Raw genomic sequence first — 21,257 nt, forward strand, 5'->3', positions numbered from 1 at the left:
AGCCAATATGGAAAAATAATGAGTACGGCAATAGTAACAGCACAAGTCTACGTTTCCCTTTGTTTTGACAAAAACAGACTGTCATTACATTTTAAAGAAAGTTTTAACGTGCACCTGTCTGCCTGCAACTTATCAAAGCTTGAGGGAGGGAAACTGCAGTTTTCACAAAAAACCTCATACTATTTCAAAACATTCTGCTGGATACTAAACTTGTTTGTAAGTGCAATGTTTAATCGATGAACACAAGGCCCGTGTGACCTTTCTCTCAAAGTTATCTACATTGAGCTGTGGAGATTGATTGGCTTTTGCTGCTGCGTAACCAGTCCTCAGAATCCCTGAAGCAGGATAATCACAGAATTATTGTAACTTGTTGTTTATAACTAAGGGGGTACTTGAGCTTAATTGAAAAATATTAGAAAGCTCACGAGAATAGTTCTAAAGGGAGGTGGATAAGCATCCCCAAGCAGTAAATCAAATAGGGGCGCAATGTCCGAATGGCCACTTTCTGTGTTGAAAGCTTTGTTTGTTAATCACAGTCTGTTTCCTTGGTGAAACTTACAAAAGGGATTGCAACCAACTTGAAACAGGTACAACAGAGGATTAGCTCAGTTACTGTGGCAATTATAAATGCAAACTACCTGCCTGTCCTGATATACTTAAGCATGCTGCTGAGCGGACATGACGAAATCTGGGTCAGGGACACTAACAAACACAGCATTGCCCCAATTATGTCCTTCCAATAAAATTTCTATTCCTGCGGCTCAGCATTTTAACACAGTTCCTTTGTTTTTTTTTGATTCCCGTCAAGAACTTACAAGAAGCATTTCTGAGAGATGGAACAAGCGAATAACAGCATCCAGAGCTGTCCAAGCCAAACATCCCTCACAACAATTATCTGAGTTCAAGGCGAACAAAAACTCTCACATGCCGATGACTAGAAGAATGCTCTTCCACTTTGTTGACAGGAAGCAAAAGCTTACCTCAGTGGTAGCACTCTTGCCGCCGACTTAGAAGGATGATTCAAGCCCCACATCGGGACTTTGAACGCATATTCTAGGCTGTAGGGCACTAGACACTCTACGCAGCGTGGGGGATACACTGCAATGCTGAAGGTGCCATCCTTCAGATGAAACGTTAAACTGAGGTCCCATCTGCCGGATGAAGACGACTTTAAAGAATCTATGGCACCAATCCAAAAAAGAAGGGAGTTTCTTCCAGTGCCCCTGGCCAACAATTCCCACCTCCATCCCCCCAAAAAATTCGGTCAATTCATTGCTGTTTATGGGACATTGCTGTTCATAAATTCCCTGCCGTGCTCACGTACGGAATATAGTTAAGTCACTTTACATTCATTCCTGTTGCTGCTAACTCAATAGGGTGTTGACTTCCATGATTAACAGGAGCTGAGTGAAGCCCTTGCTCCCAGTGACTGATTTTCCCTTTCAAGTCCTGCCAATGAGCCACATTGGTTGCTCTATTGTCAGCAGTGCGCTCAAATACTATGTACTGTGGGTCCACCTGGTTCAGGAAACAGACCAGAGAACAACCGGTACAGAGGATTGACCTCATTCTGACGTTCCGATGCCAAGCACGTCACTTTGGAAGCAGCTCATCTTCAAGGAAACACTGCTGACCTCCATCCTCCCCCACACCCCAGCCCGGAAAATGGTAACTAGTTGGTCATTTGCGGGACCAATAGAAAAGTGTGGCTGCACCTTTTCTGCGGAACCCGCTACAAACACCCTCCTCCGCTACAAACCTGCTATAAATGTAGTTTTTGGGCCGCGGGCTTCCCGGCTGTTTTTCCTGACATCACTGTGGGTCGGGGCGGCTCTGGATTGGCATGCGTGATGGGGCGCGAGCGGTAAATGGGCTTCACTGGGGGGTCCCGCTGTTGTGATGTCTGTGTGGGCGAACGCGGCAGCCAATTGCGCACAGCAATGTCCCACAAACACTCTCTGTGTTTGTGCGTGTGTGTATGATGGTCTGTGTGGAGTAAGGAAACTTGCCCAAGGTTTCGCCCTCTGCCTGGAATTGAACTCATGTCTCTCTATATGCATTTGTGTGTCACTGTGTCTGTGCGTGTGTCTCTCTCTCTCTGTTTGTGAGTGTCTGTGTGAGTATGTCTGTGCGTTTGCCTGTGTGTCTCTATAATAATCCTTGCATTTGATATAGCGCTTTTCACATCGGGAGGACGTCCCAAAGCGCTTCACAGAACACACTGTAAAGTGAATTGACTGTATATTTGTGGGCGAACGCGGCAGCCAATTGCGCACAGCAATGTCCCACTTTTAGTTTTGGAGGGATTATTATTAGGCTCTGTGTGGAGTAAGGAAACTTGCCCAAGGTTTCGCCCTCTGCCTGGAATTGAACTCAGGTCTCTCGCTTGCAAAGCGAGTGCTCTAACCACTGAGCTACAGGACTCCACGATGTGAGTGTGAGTGTGAGTGTGCGTCTGTCTCTGAGAATGTGTGTCTTTCTGTGTTTCCGAGCATGCGTCTGTGTGTGTGTGTACATCTCTCTCGCTCTGTGTCTGTGTGTGTGTGCGTCTCTCTCTCTGACCAAGTGTGTGTGTCTGTCTGTGCTCGGCCCTGAGAGTTCCTGTAGCCTCGCTGGTATCCACCACCACACCCCCCCACCTCAAAAGACAGGCCGCCCAGTTTTTGTTAATGATGCAAATAAATTGTTTTTGCAACAAATCTAATGTATTTTCTCATGTTTGGTTTTACAATCAAGAAAGTGAAAAAAATGGAGGTTGGCAGTAAAATGTACCTCAATAGCACCAATCAATTTTCTGCAAAATTCGTCGAAAAAGCCCTCGCAATTTTCCGTAAAACTGTCAAATCTCCCCGCAATTTTTGGGCAAACATTTCTGCACTTTTCTATTTCGCCCAGGTCATTTGTAACGCTACACATTGCTGTTAATTACTTAGAACAGGGTGGTCCAACCTTTTGGCTGCCACGGACCGGATTCCCTATTTGAGATAGGTCCGCATCCAGCAATGGGCCAGCTGGCAGCCGCATCCAGCATAGGCCGGTGATTTTATCCGGCCCGAGACCACTTCCAATATTCCAACTTTCCCTCCCTCCCTCCCTGGCCAGCGGCAGGAGCTGGAGTGGAAATAATACCGACCGTTACTGCAGTCTGTCAGGAAGGCAAGTGCGTCTCTTACCAACCACGTCCTTAGCAATGTAGCCCTGCTGCTGCAGATAGTGACAACAACTTAGAATAATAACAATAATCCTTGCATTTGATATAGCGCTTTATCACATCTTCTCGACGTCTCAAAGCGCTTCACAGAATATACTGTACAGTGAATTGACTGTATATTTTGTGGGCGAAACGCGGCAGCCAATTGCACACAGCAGCGTCCTGCAAACGGTCGTGGATTGAGTGACCAATTTATCACTTTTTTTAGGAATTATTTCAAATATTTAGCATTTGATTTCACTTAACAATTTCCCAAAGTGTTCATTATTACCGTGCCGAATGCACATTTTATGTGAAACCTGGCTGCCGCATTTGCCCACAAAAGACACTTTATGGTACGGGATATCCCGTGAAGCGCTTTGGGACCTCTTCCCAAGGTGAAAAGTGCGGTTTAAAATGCGAGGCTTATTTTATTTCCAAACCTCTCCACACCCACGCTCAATCTGTTCTCTACGTGCAGATCACTCACACACCATAAATTCAAACTCAATCACAAAAATTCCCCATTTCAGTTTCAACACATGCTTTCTTCATCGACAGATTAGCTGTGTTATGATTTAGTATAGTGTTTTATCAGCACGTCGCAACGCCTCAAAGTGCTTCAGAGATAAATACTGCAGAGGTCATTGCCTTCACAAAGGTCTACAATCTGAAGTATATTTAACCTATGAGTGAATCATGAGCACTAGTTATATAATAATAATAATCCTTGCATTTGATATAGCGCTTTCGGCGTCTCAAAGCGCTTCACAGAATAGACTGTAAAGTAAATTGACTGTATATTTGTGGGCGAAACGCGGCAGCCAATTGCGCACAGCAGCGTCCCACAAACAGTCGTGGATTGAAAATGACCAATTTTATTATTGTTTTTTGTTTTGGAGGGATTATTATTAGACATGTGGAGTAAGGAAACTTGCCCAAGGTTTCTCCCTGCCGGGAATTGAACCCAGGTGTCTCGCTTGGAAGGCATGTGCACTAGTTGGTTTTATAAAAGACCGGACTTCTGCCAAGCTCGATTGCTTAGTCATTCCAGTGGTGAAAAGGTAAACTGGGCGCAGCTATTCTCTCCAGAAATATAGTGTACTTGCTGATTGACATCAGTGTTAAAATATATAGTAATTGTCAGCATTTAGTATCCTGCTGAATTTGGGTAAAGTGCTTTCTATCCAGCCAAACAAGCTAGCATGCTACTAACTAGGGTAAAAAAAGAATATGTAGAAAATGATGCTTATATTTAACCAGGTCACATTTTACATAATGGCATTTTTTTAAAAAAAACATTTAAATTGATGTAAACCTCCAGCAAACCAATGAATGAGGGCAGGTCAGCTACTCAGAGAAGCAGATTTGAAAGAATGAACTGGCATTTTTATAATCCTTATCACATTAAAACATTTGAAAATATTTCCTAGGTAATTATGGTCAAGTATTGTGACTTTTTTGTATGTAAATACATTAGCCCTTTTGCACAAAGCAAACTATAACTTCCCACCTACTGAAAGCTACCACCTGAATCAAGCTGACACCACAATACTGCACGACTAATTAGATGCAAGCTCTTCATCCCAATTGCCTATTCACCAAGAGAGTGGGGAAGAGGAGAAAGGGAGAGTTAAATCAACACTTAAACCCCAGCTAGCTGGACTAATGGGCGGGGGTGGGGGGGGAAGAGAGATCCTGTCTTGCGAGCCAGAATTATCAGCTAAGTGTAACTTCAATGCCGCTATCGGCATTTTTCAAAACATTTTCACTGCAATTGCCCCGCGAGCAGCAGATAGCGAATAAGCTATCGTGGGATTCAAACAATCTGAGTCAAAGTCGATATCCTTGGCCACCGTGGAGGTCGGTCGGCAAGATGACGAGGCTGCTCAGCGTGGTGCCCAAGGAGGAAGAGAAATGATGACGAAATTGTCCTTGAAGGTCTTCTGGTGGCCAACAAAAGCAGTATTGGTGACCAGCTGGGACATAGGCTCTCTCTCTCTCTCTCTCTCTCTCTCGGGGCCAGTCCACCCATATTACTCTGGAACATACCTATCTTCTGAGCAGTTTTAAGGCAGCAGCATAAGATCAGGTTATCTTCAGAATTGTACCAAGAGACCAAAATAAGGAGAGAAAAAGCTTACTAAACGGGGAAGGGAAGAGTACCTTACAATAACAATAACTTTTTGAGGTTAAGCAATACATTAAACTGTCTGGTCTGAAGACAATCTTTTTTGAAATCTTGACATTGTGCTTACTTTTATCTAAACTTTTGGACAATAATCTCGATAGAATTTTTGATTATTCCTGTTTCTCAAATGCTAACCAGGTCCGGATGCACTTGAAGCCATCAGTACGGTGACGTCAAACACAATTTTCCAACTAAACGTACAACAGTAAGCGGGTTCTTAAAAATACATGAAACTGAGTAAAACCCAAAACAATAAAGAATTAAAAGCACATGAACAAACAGTGATAACATTTTAAAAGATGAATCCAGTAATGCTGAAACATAGTTCAGGCACAGGAAATCATGCACTGTCTACAATTGAAAATAATAAACCTTGCATAAGCCATTTTATGCACATCAACCCCAGACAGCCATTACAGGAATGATAAATTTACTTGGAGGATAATTTTCCCTGTTGGATGGTTGTTGCCAGGACACTGGGAGAAACAACCTTTCTCTTTTCAGTCCTGTAGGTCAATGGATAGAGCACTCATCTTGCAAACGAGACTCCTGGGTTCAATTCTAGACAGGGCGAAACCTTGGGCAAGTTTCCTTACTCCACACGCCTAATAATAATCCTTCCAAAACAAAAAAGAAATTGGTCATTTTCAATCCATGACTGTTTGTGGGACTCTGCTGTGCGCAATTGGCTGCTGCGTTCAACCACAAATATACGGTCAATTCACATTACAGCATATTTTGTGAAGCGCTTCGAGACGTCTAGAAGACGTGAAAAGCGCTATATCAAATGCAAGGATTATTATTATTATAAATAACAGCAATAATCCTTACACTTGATGCGACAGTGCCTTTCGGGATGCTATTTCTATTAGCTTCACAGGATTTACTGTAAAATGTAGTGATTGCGTAATTTGTACGTTAAAACTAGCAGCTAATTTGCATCCAACAATGATCCACCAACAGCCACAATATTAGTAAATAAATTCTATCTGCAAGATTACTGGCAGTCTCTTACTCTACTCCATCTAATTAGACAGACTGGATCTTGGTTTAATGTCACATATAGGTACAATATATACATTTTAAAAATTAAAATACTATCATACACAGATAAAAGATTATAAACTTGAGAAAGGATGATCAACTTTCTTTAACACAAGTTTATACTCCTCTGCTGCCCTGAGGTATGGGACATCTACAATACGCTTTGAAAAGGTAAGCATAAAAGATGGGTAATTCATCCCATCAAGTAATTCATCACATGTTGCATTCCCCAGTCTCAGAATCTATTGTATGGTGAAGAGCAATCTGCATTTAGGCTGCACACAAGGCACACTTATGTAATCTGGAAAGAATCAATGCTGACACTCAATGCCAAATGCGAAAGTGTGCTCTGTTCTTCATGTTTACATTCCACACGGAGCCAAAGGAACAAAATCAGCCACGTTAAAAAAAAGATACTGTATTTTTTAAAAAATGTTCTATGATAATTATTACATAAGGTTGTTAAAACAATTACGATAACGTTTCCATGAATAGAAGAAAAATGGTCAAGGATGACTTAAATCTTAATCCTGGCGTTTTATTTACACTGTGCGAGAAGCCATAGAGGGGCTGATCTGCCGTGAAAGGCGCTATACAAACGTAATTTGTTGTTGCTGATCAAGTACAGAAGGTAATTGATTGGCATTCGGTGAATATGGGCTTCTATCAGCTTTCCCACAGCAACCATAAGGCCCAATGTTTTGAGAAAACAAATCTATCTTCTTGAAAAATAGTAAGTTTTTTTTAAAAAAGAAAAAAGAAACAGATCCAACTTTGATACACCCCTCCTGGTTAACAACCAGAACAATTAACATTTTAGTTTAAAACAAAAATGATTGCATCAATCTAAGAAATGAACAATTACATAACCCAATAAATTATCACACCAACCATCAAATCTGATGTTAAAAAATGCCATTAGAAATAATCTCATTGCTCAGGAATGGGGCAATCTAGACACACAACATATAGCTGACAATATAAGGTGGTGATTCACTTGACAAGTCCTAATAAAACCACAGATGTATGTAAATAAAACTGAGAACCTGCAATTCACAAAGAGAGAGTCCTCATTACACAGCCTAGTTTTTAAAAACACAGTGTTGGATGTTTATGGTTTGTTTAAGCTGTAGATGTAGATTTTCAGCACAGGAGGAGCTCATTTGACTCATTATGTCTGTGCCACTCCTACCTGTTTTTCTGAATTGCCCTTTTTATTCTCAATATTGCTCAGGTACTGATCCCTCCTGGAATAATTCCGTTGATTCAGTCTCAATAATCACTTTTGGAAAGGAGCTCAATATCCTAATCCACTGAGTGAATAAATCCACTTCCCTAATTTCTGTGCTAACAGTCTCCCTTCCCCATTATGTTCACCATTCCTCCTTTTCAACCCCCACCCAACAACTCTATGCATCGTCCCCCTGCACCTCCCCGCCCACACCCCCCCTGCACACACACACACACACACAACCCAACCAAGTGAATCACTTTAATCTTTAATTTTTAAAATCAAACTGCATGTGCAGCCAACCCAATGCACCCTCTTGTAGAGTGAGTTTTCTATGAATTAGGTCTTATTATGTGAATCAAAGAGGCAAAAATTATTTTTAAAAAATGTATCTCGCTGTGGCACCAAGTCACACAGACTTCAAAAGTCCCAAGTCCTCGCCCACGCTCATAATTATTGTCTGCTGATGTCACATTCTGCCTAATGATCATCCCCAGGTTGTGGGGAAGAGGGTGGAGGGTTGGAGAGAAGGAGAAGGGGCAAGTTCTCCCACTGGGAAAGACTAGCTCGAAATCCTGCTGGAAATGGACCTGGTGGGAACGTGCAGTGGGGAGATTATTAGAGGCGTAGATGATTAGAGGAATGAGTCCTTAGCTACAGTCAACCAGCTGGTTAGTTGATTGGCGGATCGCTTTCTGGGGGTAATAATTCCTCCAAACAAAAAATTATAATAATGTGATCACTTAATTCACAACTGTTTGTGGGACACTGCTGCGTGCAATTGACTGCCACGTTTTGCCCACAAAATACAAAGTCACTGCACTTTACAGTATATTCTGTGAAGCGCTTTGAGATATTATTATTATTATTATTATTACAGTCCCCACAGCTGAACTAGACAACACAACGCACTGTCCAGACTCATGTACGGAAAAAAATTGAGTTCAACGAGCTATTGGTTGGACTGTGTTCAACATGAGTCACCACCTTCAGGGGACGAGCATAGTTGAAAGGACAAAATGGGAGGGGTGGGGGAAGGGGTGGAAAAAAAAAACAAGCTTGCCTTGTCCCAGTTTAATTAAAAAATAACTCCCATTTTGCAGCCAAAAGTTCATTACGACACATGAGAACAATTGAAGGGAGAACAGAAACCTCCTGTGGAGCCAAGTGAAAAGTTGGTATGTTCCCTTCCATGTTGTGCTTTTTAAAAAAACCTATGCAATTCCTTTCGAAACTCCAGCTTAAGCATTTATGATTAGGAAGCCCGAGATTTACAAGATCCAATAAGTAGTGAATAGTTTGCTTTCATAACATTAGTCCTGCCTGTCCTCTCTGCTTAGGCCCCTACTGCAGCTTGAGCTTTTCCTTTGCTTTCTTCCACACTTCTGCCAGAGAGAAAAAGAAACGAAACATTTTGAATAACAGAAAGAATTAATACAAAGAGTAAAAAAAGAGAAAAAAAAATCCCAGAAGTAAAACGGTGCGACAGATAAAAGTAATAACATGCTGCTTGCAAGCCCGTCACTCAGTTTGATGAGGACATTTTGTGAACTTTGGTTCTAATCACAGGACTCTGGTATCGCGACTTTCCTTATACACTTGGTGGCATCTGGTACCTGCAGATAGCAGCCAACCTGAGCTGCTGTTGAGCATTACAATGGAGTAGTGCGGTGGGCCGTATGGCGGCACTGTTATTTCCCACCATTCTTCACGTGGGAGGAGGTGGAGGTGAAAAGGCTCTGAGCAGAAGCCAGAGGAGTCACCTCAGAGCAATATCACACAACTTTGTGCCTTGCCAACAGGACATCAGTCCACTCTCCGGGCTGGGCAATAACGGAACACAGAAAGATTTTTTTTCGAAAAATTTATAGAAATTTCTGCTCACTACTGTGGCAAATATATTAATGAATAATGGAACTGGTTAGTGACGGGGTTGACCAGTAAATTGTGCATAGGATAGCACCTTGGGACACCCTCCTGACGTGAAAGGTGCTATACAAATGGAATTTGTTGTTGTTAATGTTGATACTCACAAATATACAGTCAATTCACATTATAGTATAATCTGTGAAGCGCTCTGAGACGTCATAAAAATGTGAAAAGCTCTATATCAAATGCAAGGATGATTATTATTATTATCAAACAAAGACAGCTCTCCCTTCGGTATTTACTTCTCGGTAAGTTTAAGTGCTCAATAATAATAATCCTTGCATTTGATATAGCGCTTTTTCACGTCTTCTCGACGTCTCAAAGCGCTTCACAGAATATGTGTAAAGTGAATTGACTGTATATTTGTGGGCGAAACGCGGCAGCCAATTACGCGCAGCAGCTGTTTTGTTCTTTGCTTTAGCAAAGCACAAATCAAAAATAAACTTTGCATTTAATGTAGCGCCCCAAAAAGTCACATCAAAATGTCTCAAAAATGCTGCAGTGTACTGTACCATTGAGTGTATTGACCCTTTATCTGTAGGTGATTGTGGCAATCAATTTGCACACAACTAATTTCCCACAAACAGCTACGAAATAAATGACCAATTTTATCTGGAGGTTGTTGACCAGGACACCAGGAAAAACACCCTCCTTTTTTCGAATAACATCATGGAAAGAAGTGCACTTCCAATAATAAAGCGCAATGGAGGTCAGTCTCGGCTATGAGCACAAATGGTTCCCTATTAATGTGTAAGGCATATAACAATGTTGAACAATGATCATAAGCTAATGAAAATAATAATCCTTGCATTTGATATAGCACCTTATCACATCTTCAAGACGCCTCAAAGTGCTTCACGGAATATACTTTAAAGTGAATTGACTGTATATTTTGTGGGTGAAACTCAGCAGCCAATTGCACACAGCAGTGTCCCACAAATAATCATGGATTTGAGTGACCAATTTTTTTTAAAAAAGGGGATTATTACCCCAAGAAAAGCAATCCACCAAACGACTGACAACCGGGTTCCCATTTACTGGTAGGTAAACAGAGTCATGTTTAATTATATACATATTATATAACTATATGTCTAATCTAATTATATAGAGGGTACAGATAAATACACACCTCCAACTAGATCTTTATGAGTGTAAAACAATGTTAATTTACAACGTACCCATATGTCATCTTCTACGTTAACAAATTCCACTTTTTTAAAATAAACCAACACAGTACATTGGCATGACAAACAAAACTGCAGTCTACACTTGTGCCATTGCAATATAGATCTGAATATTCAATTTGTTCCTAGGAATGTAAGCAGAACCGAGCAGAAGAATTGAGAGGTTGGGTACACTTTAAATAGATATGAGAATTTCACCTGAAACAGAAAGCTGCCAACAGGCAGAGTTCATGACAAAATATCTATCAAAACACAAGTTACGATAACTCCCTAGAGGAATGCTCATGTTTTGAAAAGGGTACAGGAAAGTTTTCAACACTAAAAACATCTCTGGAGCCTGTTTGAAAACCAAAGCACAGCGATCAAGCTAGCTAGGCAAGACACTCAATACAATTAGTAATCATATAAGGTTGGGCACTCATAACTGAGGTTTGAATATTACACCAACCAACTGCAGCACTTCCTTTTTATATAATCTAGATGTTTGAAATAGTGAAGGGGCGAATTACAACGCGATTCCATCAATCAGGATAATTTAGTGACAGGCTGTTTCCATCGTTTAAAAAAAAAGACTTCAAAGTGACTTAATTGACAAAGAATGCTGACGTAAGCAAGTTGTAAATGTTCACTCCATATTCCAGTGACATTTTTAAATACAAGGGATACAAATTAGGTTAAGGAGAGGAGTCAAGCAGAACTTTCATTTTTACACAAAGGATAATATAATAATGATAATACAGTACTTGGGAAAGTCAATGTACAAACTGCAAAAGTTTGGTTTAATAGGTTGGATGTGCTTTCCCAGAGAGTTGTGAGCGTAGGATTCTGCCCACATTCATAAACCTACATTAAATAGACTATTGTTTTCAGTATGGCACCTAAACACAAATCAGTGCCTTTCAATTCAACTTCAATTTCACGTGGCGTCACAGCAACCAATTATTGGTTTGACTTATTACTAGCTATTCTGGTGTCATCAGTTGATGAGCCACGATCTGGAGACCCAGCAGCAGGGAGTAGAGAATCGACTGCCTGGCAAACCCCCCTTAAGTCCCCCCACCGGATTTTGGCGGGCAATGGCAATGAGATATTGCTCAGAAGTGCCTGGTGCAAAAATTTAATGGCTTGATTATCTTTGTCAGCTGCATTAATGGTCATAAAAATTACTGTCCATAAAAAACTCAACTGAACAACTGGCGGAGCATAGTCAGTCAAGTGGGTTGTTGTTTCATCACAAATCCGAAGAGTTTGAAATTGCTCCAAGTGAACTCCATACCTGAATTAACATGGCTACCAGCCCCCGCTCCCATTTCTTTGCCACCCTTCCTTCAGGCACTTCTCACCTGATCTACATTCCATCAGCCTCCTCCAAAAAAGAAACTTCTATAACCTTATGGTCAAAAGCATTGGGTAAGTTTCTGTCAGCTGAGTTGGGGAGACACGCAGAGCAATGTACCTTCTGAATGTGAAACCCTCTGATCTCTTGTGGCTGCCTCTAACTTACTCTGCAGCACCGGTTGATCCGGTTAAGATTTTTTATAGCAAGCAAATATATGGCCAATAATAATTTGCAAAGATAATAAGGCTATTACATTTTGCACCAGGCACTTCTGAACAATATCAGATAGCAACTGCCTGCCTAAATTCCAATTACCCACCGAGCAGGGGAGAGGGGAATTTAAGGGGGTTTCATCTCCCCCATTATAACCAATACTTTAAATACTTCTGTTTTTATTTCAATTTACAGTATATTCTGTGAAGCACTTTGAGAGGTCTGAATGATGTGATAAGGCACTATATCAAATGCAAGGATTATATACAGCACTCCCAAAATTTTGTTAGAAGCAGTCCCTTCTCTTTTCTCCCCCTAGATATTAAGTAAATCCTTAGCACACAGAGACACAAAGAGGACTGTTTTGTACTCTTGACTTGGATTTATGATGACAGCAAAGCTCAGAATACCTGCACGTTACATTTCTTTAAAGGATGCCTTGAATCCACTTTAGATTTCCAATGCAAACAACTAACACAACAATGTTTAATAAATGGTTTCTGGCAGTAGCTAAGCCAAAACACACAACGTAATACAATAATAAGCCCTGTGCCTTGAGACATATTGGTTAGAGAACGAGAAAAATCAATGGTCAATGGGCCTCGTTTATAATTAGCTTCAGTTCTCCGTTGTGTGACATGGAGGTCAACAGTTAGAATATGCTCTTTCTGGGCCCCATTCCAACGGAAATTGAAGCTTTTCTTTATTGTGCGAATGTTTATAAAAAGACTAGATTGTGCATTGAAATAATGGTTATTGGTAAATAAAGCAGATGGTTGCGCACCAAAAATGGCCTGCTCTTCAGTCAGAATGCTGAAATAAAATTAGATCAACCATGAAAAAAAATCAGGTCCTGTCATGTGATCCAGGTATAGGTCATAAAAATGCTAAAAACTTTTTGTACAACATAGTGTGGCAGCATTTTCAAAGACTGAAAAAACGATAAATTGTACTACTGGAAAATGTGAAGGGCAACCTTTCAATGATTGCTTCTAAAGGATGATTTATGCTTTTAATAGTTTTTTTTTCTGAAGCCAAATTGATTCTCCTTCTTCCCCCCACGCCTTCTTCTTTTACAGCAAAGACCTAACGAACTGTTACTGCCTAATGTCTATTCCCCCTGGTTCTCACCAGCTTCCTTCCACAGTACGTGTGGCTGAAAAAGACATCAGGAAGCCAGAGATGGAGCTGAAGCATCACCTATCATAGAATCATAGAATTATAAGCACCGAAGGAGGCCACTTGGCCAATCGTGTCCATGCCGGTTCTTTGAAAAGAGCTTTTCCAAATCAATTCCACTCCCCCGCTCTCTCCCCATAACCGTGCAAACTTGTCCTCCCCAAATAATTATCTACTGATCAGCACTGCCGATCAAATAAATTTGGTGAGCCTGAATCTGACCAGATCCTTTGGTTTTTTGGGGGTAGTCTGACACACGCTCAAAGCTAAATATGTCTGGCAAGCTTCCTGCTGCTCATCTGGCTAAGACCACCTTAGCTGCTAGGGCTTTGCTTCCAGGGTTAGTGGGAGTCGAACGTGAGGAATTTCTTATGACTCAATTTTTTTTCCTTGCATTTTGATATAGCGCTTTTCACGGCGGGAGGACATCCCAAAGCGCTTCACAGAACACATTGTAAAGTGAATTGACTGTATATTTGTGGGCGAACACGGCAGCCAATTGCGCACAGCAATGTCCCATAAACAGTCGTAGATTGAATATGACCAATTTATTATTGTTTTTGGTTTTGGAGGGATTATTATTAAGCTCTGTGTGGAGTAAGGAAACTTGCCCAAGGTTTCGCCCTCTGCCTGGAACTGACCTCGGGTCTCTCGCTTGTAAAGCGAGTGCTCTAACCACTGAGCTACAGGACTCCAGTTGCAACATTCTGTTGCCAAGAATATCATCCTCAGCTCCATTGAGGTACCTGTTACCTTCCTCCCCACAGGAGAACCCTTTCTTGCACTTACAAATGCCACAAACAAATGGCACAGCCTTGCAAGTCACAAATCTTTGAGAACCTGAATGCTTCAAACAGAGTGAAGTGGAGTCTGCATTATATCAAACTGAGGTCCTAATTGGGAATCAGCTCAGGTGTGGGAGAATTTACGGGTTAGATTGCTTTATGAATCCAGAGATTAGTGGATATTTCAAGAAATCTGTGGGAGAGGATTACAGAAAAGCCTGCATTTCCTCAACATGAACTGGGCTTCAAATTGTGATCTGTCAGATGTTGGAGGCAGAAAATTACTGAAGGGATCTCACAGGAGGAGGCAAGACTTCATAAACAATAGAAATTTTCAAATTATGATGGTTCTGTTATCTAAGATTTCCGACTGAACAATACGGTTCATCGGTATTGATGTTTAAATTTCTGCTTCTAAAGAACTAGGTCATCAAAAGGAAACGAGCTGGTACTTGGAGAAGAATGTGACCAGGTACCTGAGACTAGAGGTGCTTCCTGTGGTAGAGTGAACTCGGGTGAGCAATGATCAACTCCAAGATCTCAGTACAACAGCTTCAAAGGGCAGTATTGGCTCTGCTTCTTCACTTGGCTGCTCTGAGGTTCTGTGGAACCTGTACTGCAGTGTGTACAAATTCCTCAGCAATTACTCTAATTGCCACTTTCAAAATAATTGTTCACATCAAAACAGTGTGTTCATGCACACCGTCTCCGGTTCAATTAGGATCTGGCTGCAACATTTTACAATCTCCAGTTTCCTCTGTTTGAACCATTCACGTTATAATAATAATAATAATAATAATCCTTGCATTTGATATAGCGCTTTTCACGTCGGGAGGACGTCCCAAAGCGCTTCACAGAACATACTGCAAAGTGAATTGACTGTATATTTGTGGGCGAATGCGGCAGCCAATTGCGCACAGCAATGTCCCACAAACAGTCATAGATTGAAAATGACCAATTTATTATTGTTTTTGGTTTTGAAGGGATTATTATTAGGCTCTGTGTGGAGTAAGGAAACTTGCCCAGGGTTTCGCCCTCTGCCTGGAATTGAACTCAGGTCTCTCACTTGCAAAGCGAGTGCTCTAACCACTGAGCTACAGGACTCCGTTCTCTGAAGTACAATATCTGGAAGGCTGCGTTTGTATCTGCGAGAAAGGGTCAGTGAGATTCAGCGGGCATTTTTTAACCTGTGCTGGACAGACTATTAAAAAAATTCTAAGGAAATATTTCTACAACGACAACTTGCACTTATATAGCGCCCTCCATGCAGGGTAGCGTCCCAGAGAGCTTAACAGTGGCGGAGTCTGACTGACCTGGGGGTGGGGGGGGGGGGGGTAAGTGGGTGTAAGCACGTTCGAAGAGGAATTTTTTCATTGCCAATCCAAAAAATACAAACAGTAAAAGGGTCACGGTCTGAGAACGATTTAGTGAGGTGATAACATTTGACCTTGATTTGCAGACTGTGACCTTTGCTTCAGATAATTTTATTGCTCGAGTCACGTGATGCCTTTCCTGGGGGCAGATCTTATTAACCACTAACAAGTCCTTGAAGAGCTATACAGTAAGATAAAATAACCCACACCCTTAGGTAACAATCAGCTCAAACAGCTGTGAGCTTCTTTTTATCAGTACTCTCACACTGCTGAGCTTCCAAACCGTGCAGGGAAACCTACACAGAATGAAGCAAACGGCAACTTCTCATATTTTATATATATTCATTGGATATAGCAGCAAATCTTCAATCTACATGAGTCAGTTTATATTAAATATACGTTTTAATACATGGCAGTTTGTGGGTTATTGTGGTGCTCGTAACCCACAAACTGGTTGACCCATTCACCTACAAAATAGAGCCACTCCATTTTACAGTACGGTATGTCCTGTAAAGACTTTGAGACATCCTTCTATATCAATTGTAAGAAGTATTTTATTATTTCTAATTAATCTTGTTCTGTAAAACCCTAAGACTCTTTTTTAAAACATGGCATTATCAAACATACGTTTGCATACCACTGTATTCATTAAAAAATTGCCAAAAAGTACAATTCACGATTAAGCACAGAATCTGAAACTGTGCAAGTGTCTGGGGCCCAAGGAACATGCCAAGCTATACTAGCATATTAGAATTCAGTCCGATATATAGACATTGGCAGAGACTAAGCTGGATTCCAGCTTTCTTTTCTGAGTTACATACGCCTCTCTCTCTCACACACACGCCTCTTCCTCAAACCCTCCACCTTGCCCCTCTTTTCCCTATTTCAGATCACGCTTGAAGACTTTCCTCTTTGACCGTGCTCAGTCACCTCTACCCTCCCCCCGACCCACCCCTGTCAGGCTCTGCCACTGTTAAGCGCTCCAAGAAGCTACACTTACGTGAAGGCTGCTATATAAATACAAGTTGTTGTAAAACAGGGATTCTGCAGTTATTTGTCACTTCATTTTGAGTCCCAATATTTCACAACAAATTAATTTCTCAGGCATTACACCTCATGCGGTTAAGTATTCTCAGAGATGGCTGATTTCTACATTATTTGCGAACAATCGTTGTTGAGAAGACCAGGTGCCACAGCCTGGGACAAGTGAACCTGAGCTGAACAAACTGAATTGACAAAGATACTTGGCATGGATTCCAAAGGATTGGTTAGCTTCACAAGCTTTGTAAAACACTTTGAGATGTCCCCTGACGTGAAACTCACGACATAAATGTAAATTGATTTATAAATTGGGATTATTCCATCCTTCTCCTCAAACTCATACTTATTAATGCAAAGCGCAGGAACGACCGGTTTAAACCAAGTCAGACGCAACTATTCACAAATCCGATTGAGTAAATGTCCAATCCAGCACCATTAACAGCAGAGCGTTTTTGTTGTGTTTCAAGTCTTCAGTACACACAAAGTTGAAAAAGACCTTTGGAAGAGCCAGTTGCAATCCTACACTCCTGAAGGTACAACCTTAATGACAACTATATTCATGCGAATTCCCACGCAATGCTAGATGCTACGAAGGGAGACAGCAGCAGTAAATGTATTAGTTTCTCTCGGTTGCTTTGCCATGCATTATAAATGTGGATCAAAAGAAGCCCGGGCAACGTGCTGTGTGGAGGTTCCCCTGCCTGCCACGCAGTAAAATCGAGAATGATGACAACGGTCCTTTTCAAGGCTGTTGCTGACCAGCAGTTTTGAAGCACAACATGTGCGGACCGACAAGGGAGCTGGCATGACTATTGGGAAGAAAATGGCACAGTTGGAGACAACCACAGTTGGTCCAGCTCTACCATCGGCTGCGTTCATTGCTGCCACTGGATGAAAACAACAACAACTTGCATTTATGTAGCGCCCTTCACGCGGGATGACGTCTCGGAGCATTTTAAAAAGTACCACAGTCAAGTCAGTCCACATTACAGCACGTCCTGTGAAATGCTTCAAGACGTACTCCTGATGTGAAAGGCGGTGTACCAAATGTAAAGGGTTGTTATGATTTATTATTATTAAGCACCCCTTTATAATTGGCATGGTTCGCGAGTGCCCTGTGAACTCACCCCCCCCCCACCAGCTCAGTCAGGCTCCGCCACTGTTAAGCGCTCTGAGATGCTACCCTGCTTGGAGGGTGCTATATAAGTGCAAGTTGTTGTTGTTGTAGTAGTATAGCACACAGGCAGGAAGCACGTCAGTGGCAACCCAATAACCACATATTCTCTGTGACGTGGAGTGCACTGACTACAGCTGCGCTCGATGAGTGGGAATATTATGGACCCCACTACAGTACCACCTTACAACAGGATTCTATGCTTTATCAAACTATTCTTCCAGATTCAGTCAAATCTGGTTGAATGAAGCCTCCCCCGCCCCCACAAGCTCTCTGCTAGCTGTATGAGGGCCAAGGTGAAAACAGCCAGACAATTTAAACACGGATTCTGCTGGGGGAAAAGGCACACACATAAATACAATTTGACATTAACTGCCCAACTTACTCACAAAAATCACCTCAATGGCTTGTGGAGGAAATGAAATGTCAACATCATACGAGTTGACCTTAATGCATTGCTCTGCGGAGGACAGCATTAAAGCATGTTTTGGGAGCCGTGGGGAGGGAGCTTTGCTCTATAACTGGCCTGAGAGGTGCTGAATGATACAGTGCCCAATGCAACAAAACTTTTAATTCCCAAATGCTACTATATGTAGCTGGAATTTTGAGGCCGGAATATATTTGTGCTTATGTTGTGCTGTGATGGTGCTCAGTACATTTGCTTGAATTATCTGCAATTTTTTTTCCTAAATTGCAAAGTATATAAATCAGTAGCAACATGCTTGTCGCTTAGTAGAAAACCACACGTTCAATTGACCAGGTACAAGTTTCACCATGAAGAACTGGTTATCCTGCATTGAATGAATGAAATCATCGTTTACCTGTACAGAGTGTTGAAAGCTTTCTCACAGCCTTGCACGTCACACTCGAAAGGCTTTTCCTTGGTGTGGACTCGGACGTGAATTTTCAGGCTGTACGAGGTGAGGAAGGCTTTGCCACAGCCCTGCTGGTTACAAACAAAAGTGTATTCTCCGCGGTGAGTCTTCTGATGAGTCCGCAGGTTCCCCGCTGTGCTGTAGGTGCGGGTGCAGCCTTCAAATGTGCACTGGTATCGTTTCACCTTAAAAGTAATGAAAAGAAAAGCTGAATACTTTCCATTCGGAGTTTCACTCAGAATCTCTGAACTTTAATTAGTTCCTTTAAGATAGTATTTACACTGAGGCAGAATAAACATTCTGGGTCAGGACGCTCCAACCTTTTGGCTGCTGAGGGACGGATGCCCTTATTTGTGAAAAACGTCTGCGGGCCTCATGAGCAATATTTTTGCGTTAACATAACATGTCTAGGCTATTAACCCTTTCTTTCGTTTGTTTGCCTCTCTTCTTTCTAAGCACTAAGTCATGCTGAGGTACCGTTTCATGGTTGCCAAACTGGTCATTCTTCATGTGGAAACTGGAAATATTAGTAAAGTAAAAGTCTGCCCAAGTCCCGTTCTAGAGTTTATATTCTCAGCAAGTCTGACAGAACTCATGCTTTGCCTAAGTAGTAATAAATGTATCGTCCCAACTGATATGATTTATGTGAGATTTACTGTAGAATATTCCTAATCCTGAATGGAATCAATATCCTTATGTTCACACTTCCCAGTCAGTCTCCTTACAGAAGTTTGGATAAATAAGGTCCTTCAGCCCTTCATGTGATCACATCCTTCCAGGACACCTATCCTACCGTCATCCCACTGCGGAAACAAACCATTTTCTAAAGCCGTGACTTCTTCACACTATTTGGACTTGTGCTGAGCAACGAGTCACCTAAGAAAACTGTGTCTCTTTCAGTTTCACCTCAGCATTCATTCAATACGGATTTACATAGTAATTTTCACACCTGGAGGATGTCCAAATCGCTCGACACTACTGATTGGTCCCTACTGTGATATGGCATCCAAAACCCCATTTATATTGTTTTTCCTTACAAGTTTGTGACAAACGTATTGTTAACAGTAGATGGCAGAAGCAGAATTCCCCACTGGGGACACCACACCACACTATTACAGCAGCTGTGTAAAATTATAGACGATCCAAAGCAATGGTAAAAGGGTAGTATCAGAGTAGGAACATTTTTATAAATTATTCAGGAAAATAACTGTCTCATATATCAATTCAATACCTGTCGATGGCCCAATGCACTGCCTCCCGCATGGCATTCGTTCAGATTCTGAATTAGAAACAGTGGTAATATCACGGAACAGCTTGCTATGATAATGGACTTATGATGGACGTACTTGTCACCATAAGAAGCTCATACTTACGCTCATACAACAATTTGTGGGACACTGCTGTGAGCAACTAGCTGTTGCTTTGCGCCCACAAAATATACGGTCAGTTCACATTACTGTATATTCTGTGAAGCGCTTAGAGGCGTCTCAACGAAGTGATAAGGTGCCATATCAAATGTACCGATTATTATTATACACCACTGGTCTTTATAAGTGTATGATGTTTAAAAAAAAAGACATCGCCACAAATCATCCTGAACTTATTGAATCTAATGCAAACTAAGGCTGAAATACCTAGTTCATGTTGGATTGTATTCAGGGTACAGGAAAGTACATTTGGTAATGAATGCCACTCCCTGGTGTGAAATTTAACCATGCAGATTCAGAAAGCCCTGATTTAATCACTGGTCTGTGCTGATCGAGCTGCTCCCAGCAATGGGGTTATAAAAAGACATGGGTTAAAGCCCCACGTCTGGACTTTAAACTCACAGTCTAGACCAACATTCCATTGCATTTCTGGGGGTGAACTGCATTGATAGATGTGATGTCCTTTGGATGAGCCATTGAACTAAGGTCTTGTTCACTGTTCAACAGGACATTAAAAAATCCCATGGCATTACTCAAAAATCTTAAACATCAATTTTCAAAAGTAACCTCTCTCCACCCAGTCATAATCACCACCTTTTAATACAAATGCCTGAAATAAAATTACCCCCAGATAATGATGGTCATTCATTTCATGGATGTACATAGGAAATTGCTACGGGTTTATGCAAATCAGTTGCCACATTCAGCTACAAATACACAGTCACTACACTTTACAGTAAATTCCATGAAGCAGGAAAAGCAATATGCCAAATGTAAGGATTATTATTGCTATTTATAGTTTCTCAACACTGAGGAATGTTCAGCTTAATATTGTACCTGCGGCCTGCCTCCGCCTCTCTAAGGGGCCCTCCAGTGACATCCGTTATGGGGAGGAAATGGCCACAATAAAAGTCGCACAAGATAGAATTATTTCAATACTTGAATGCAACAATACTTTCACAACGAATGAATTTCTTACTGGAATCCAGAAAAAGTACTTTGAAACTGAAAGTAGGCCCTAAAGAGGTTAGTTCCCCTTTAAGAATGACATCCCCACAACAGCACTAAGTCCTAAGTCAAAC

General features: G+C 41.5%; 1 protein-coding gene across 2 annotated transcripts in view; it reads right to left on the minus strand.

The window, feature by feature from the left end:
- Nucleotides 1–21,257, minus strand: part of mtf1 (metal-regulatory transcription factor 1) — a 55,758-nt gene that overhangs the window by 13,974 nt on the left and 20,527 nt on the right. For both annotated transcript variants that reach the window (XM_042338818.1, XM_042338819.1), the window contains exon 3: nucleotides 18,695–18,933. In XM_042338818.1, coding sequence (XP_042194752.1) covers nucleotides 18,695–18,933 — 239 coding nt within the window. The remainder of the gene's footprint in view (nucleotides 1–18,694; nucleotides 18,934–21,257) is intronic.

Source organism: Callorhinchus milii, unplaced genomic scaffold (assembly GCF_018977255.1).
Source record: "Callorhinchus milii isolate IMCB2004 unplaced genomic scaffold, IMCB_Cmil_1.0 Scaffold10, whole genome shotgun sequence".
NCBI classification, from domain to species: domain Eukaryota; kingdom Metazoa; phylum Chordata; class Chondrichthyes; order Chimaeriformes; family Callorhinchidae; genus Callorhinchus; species Callorhinchus milii.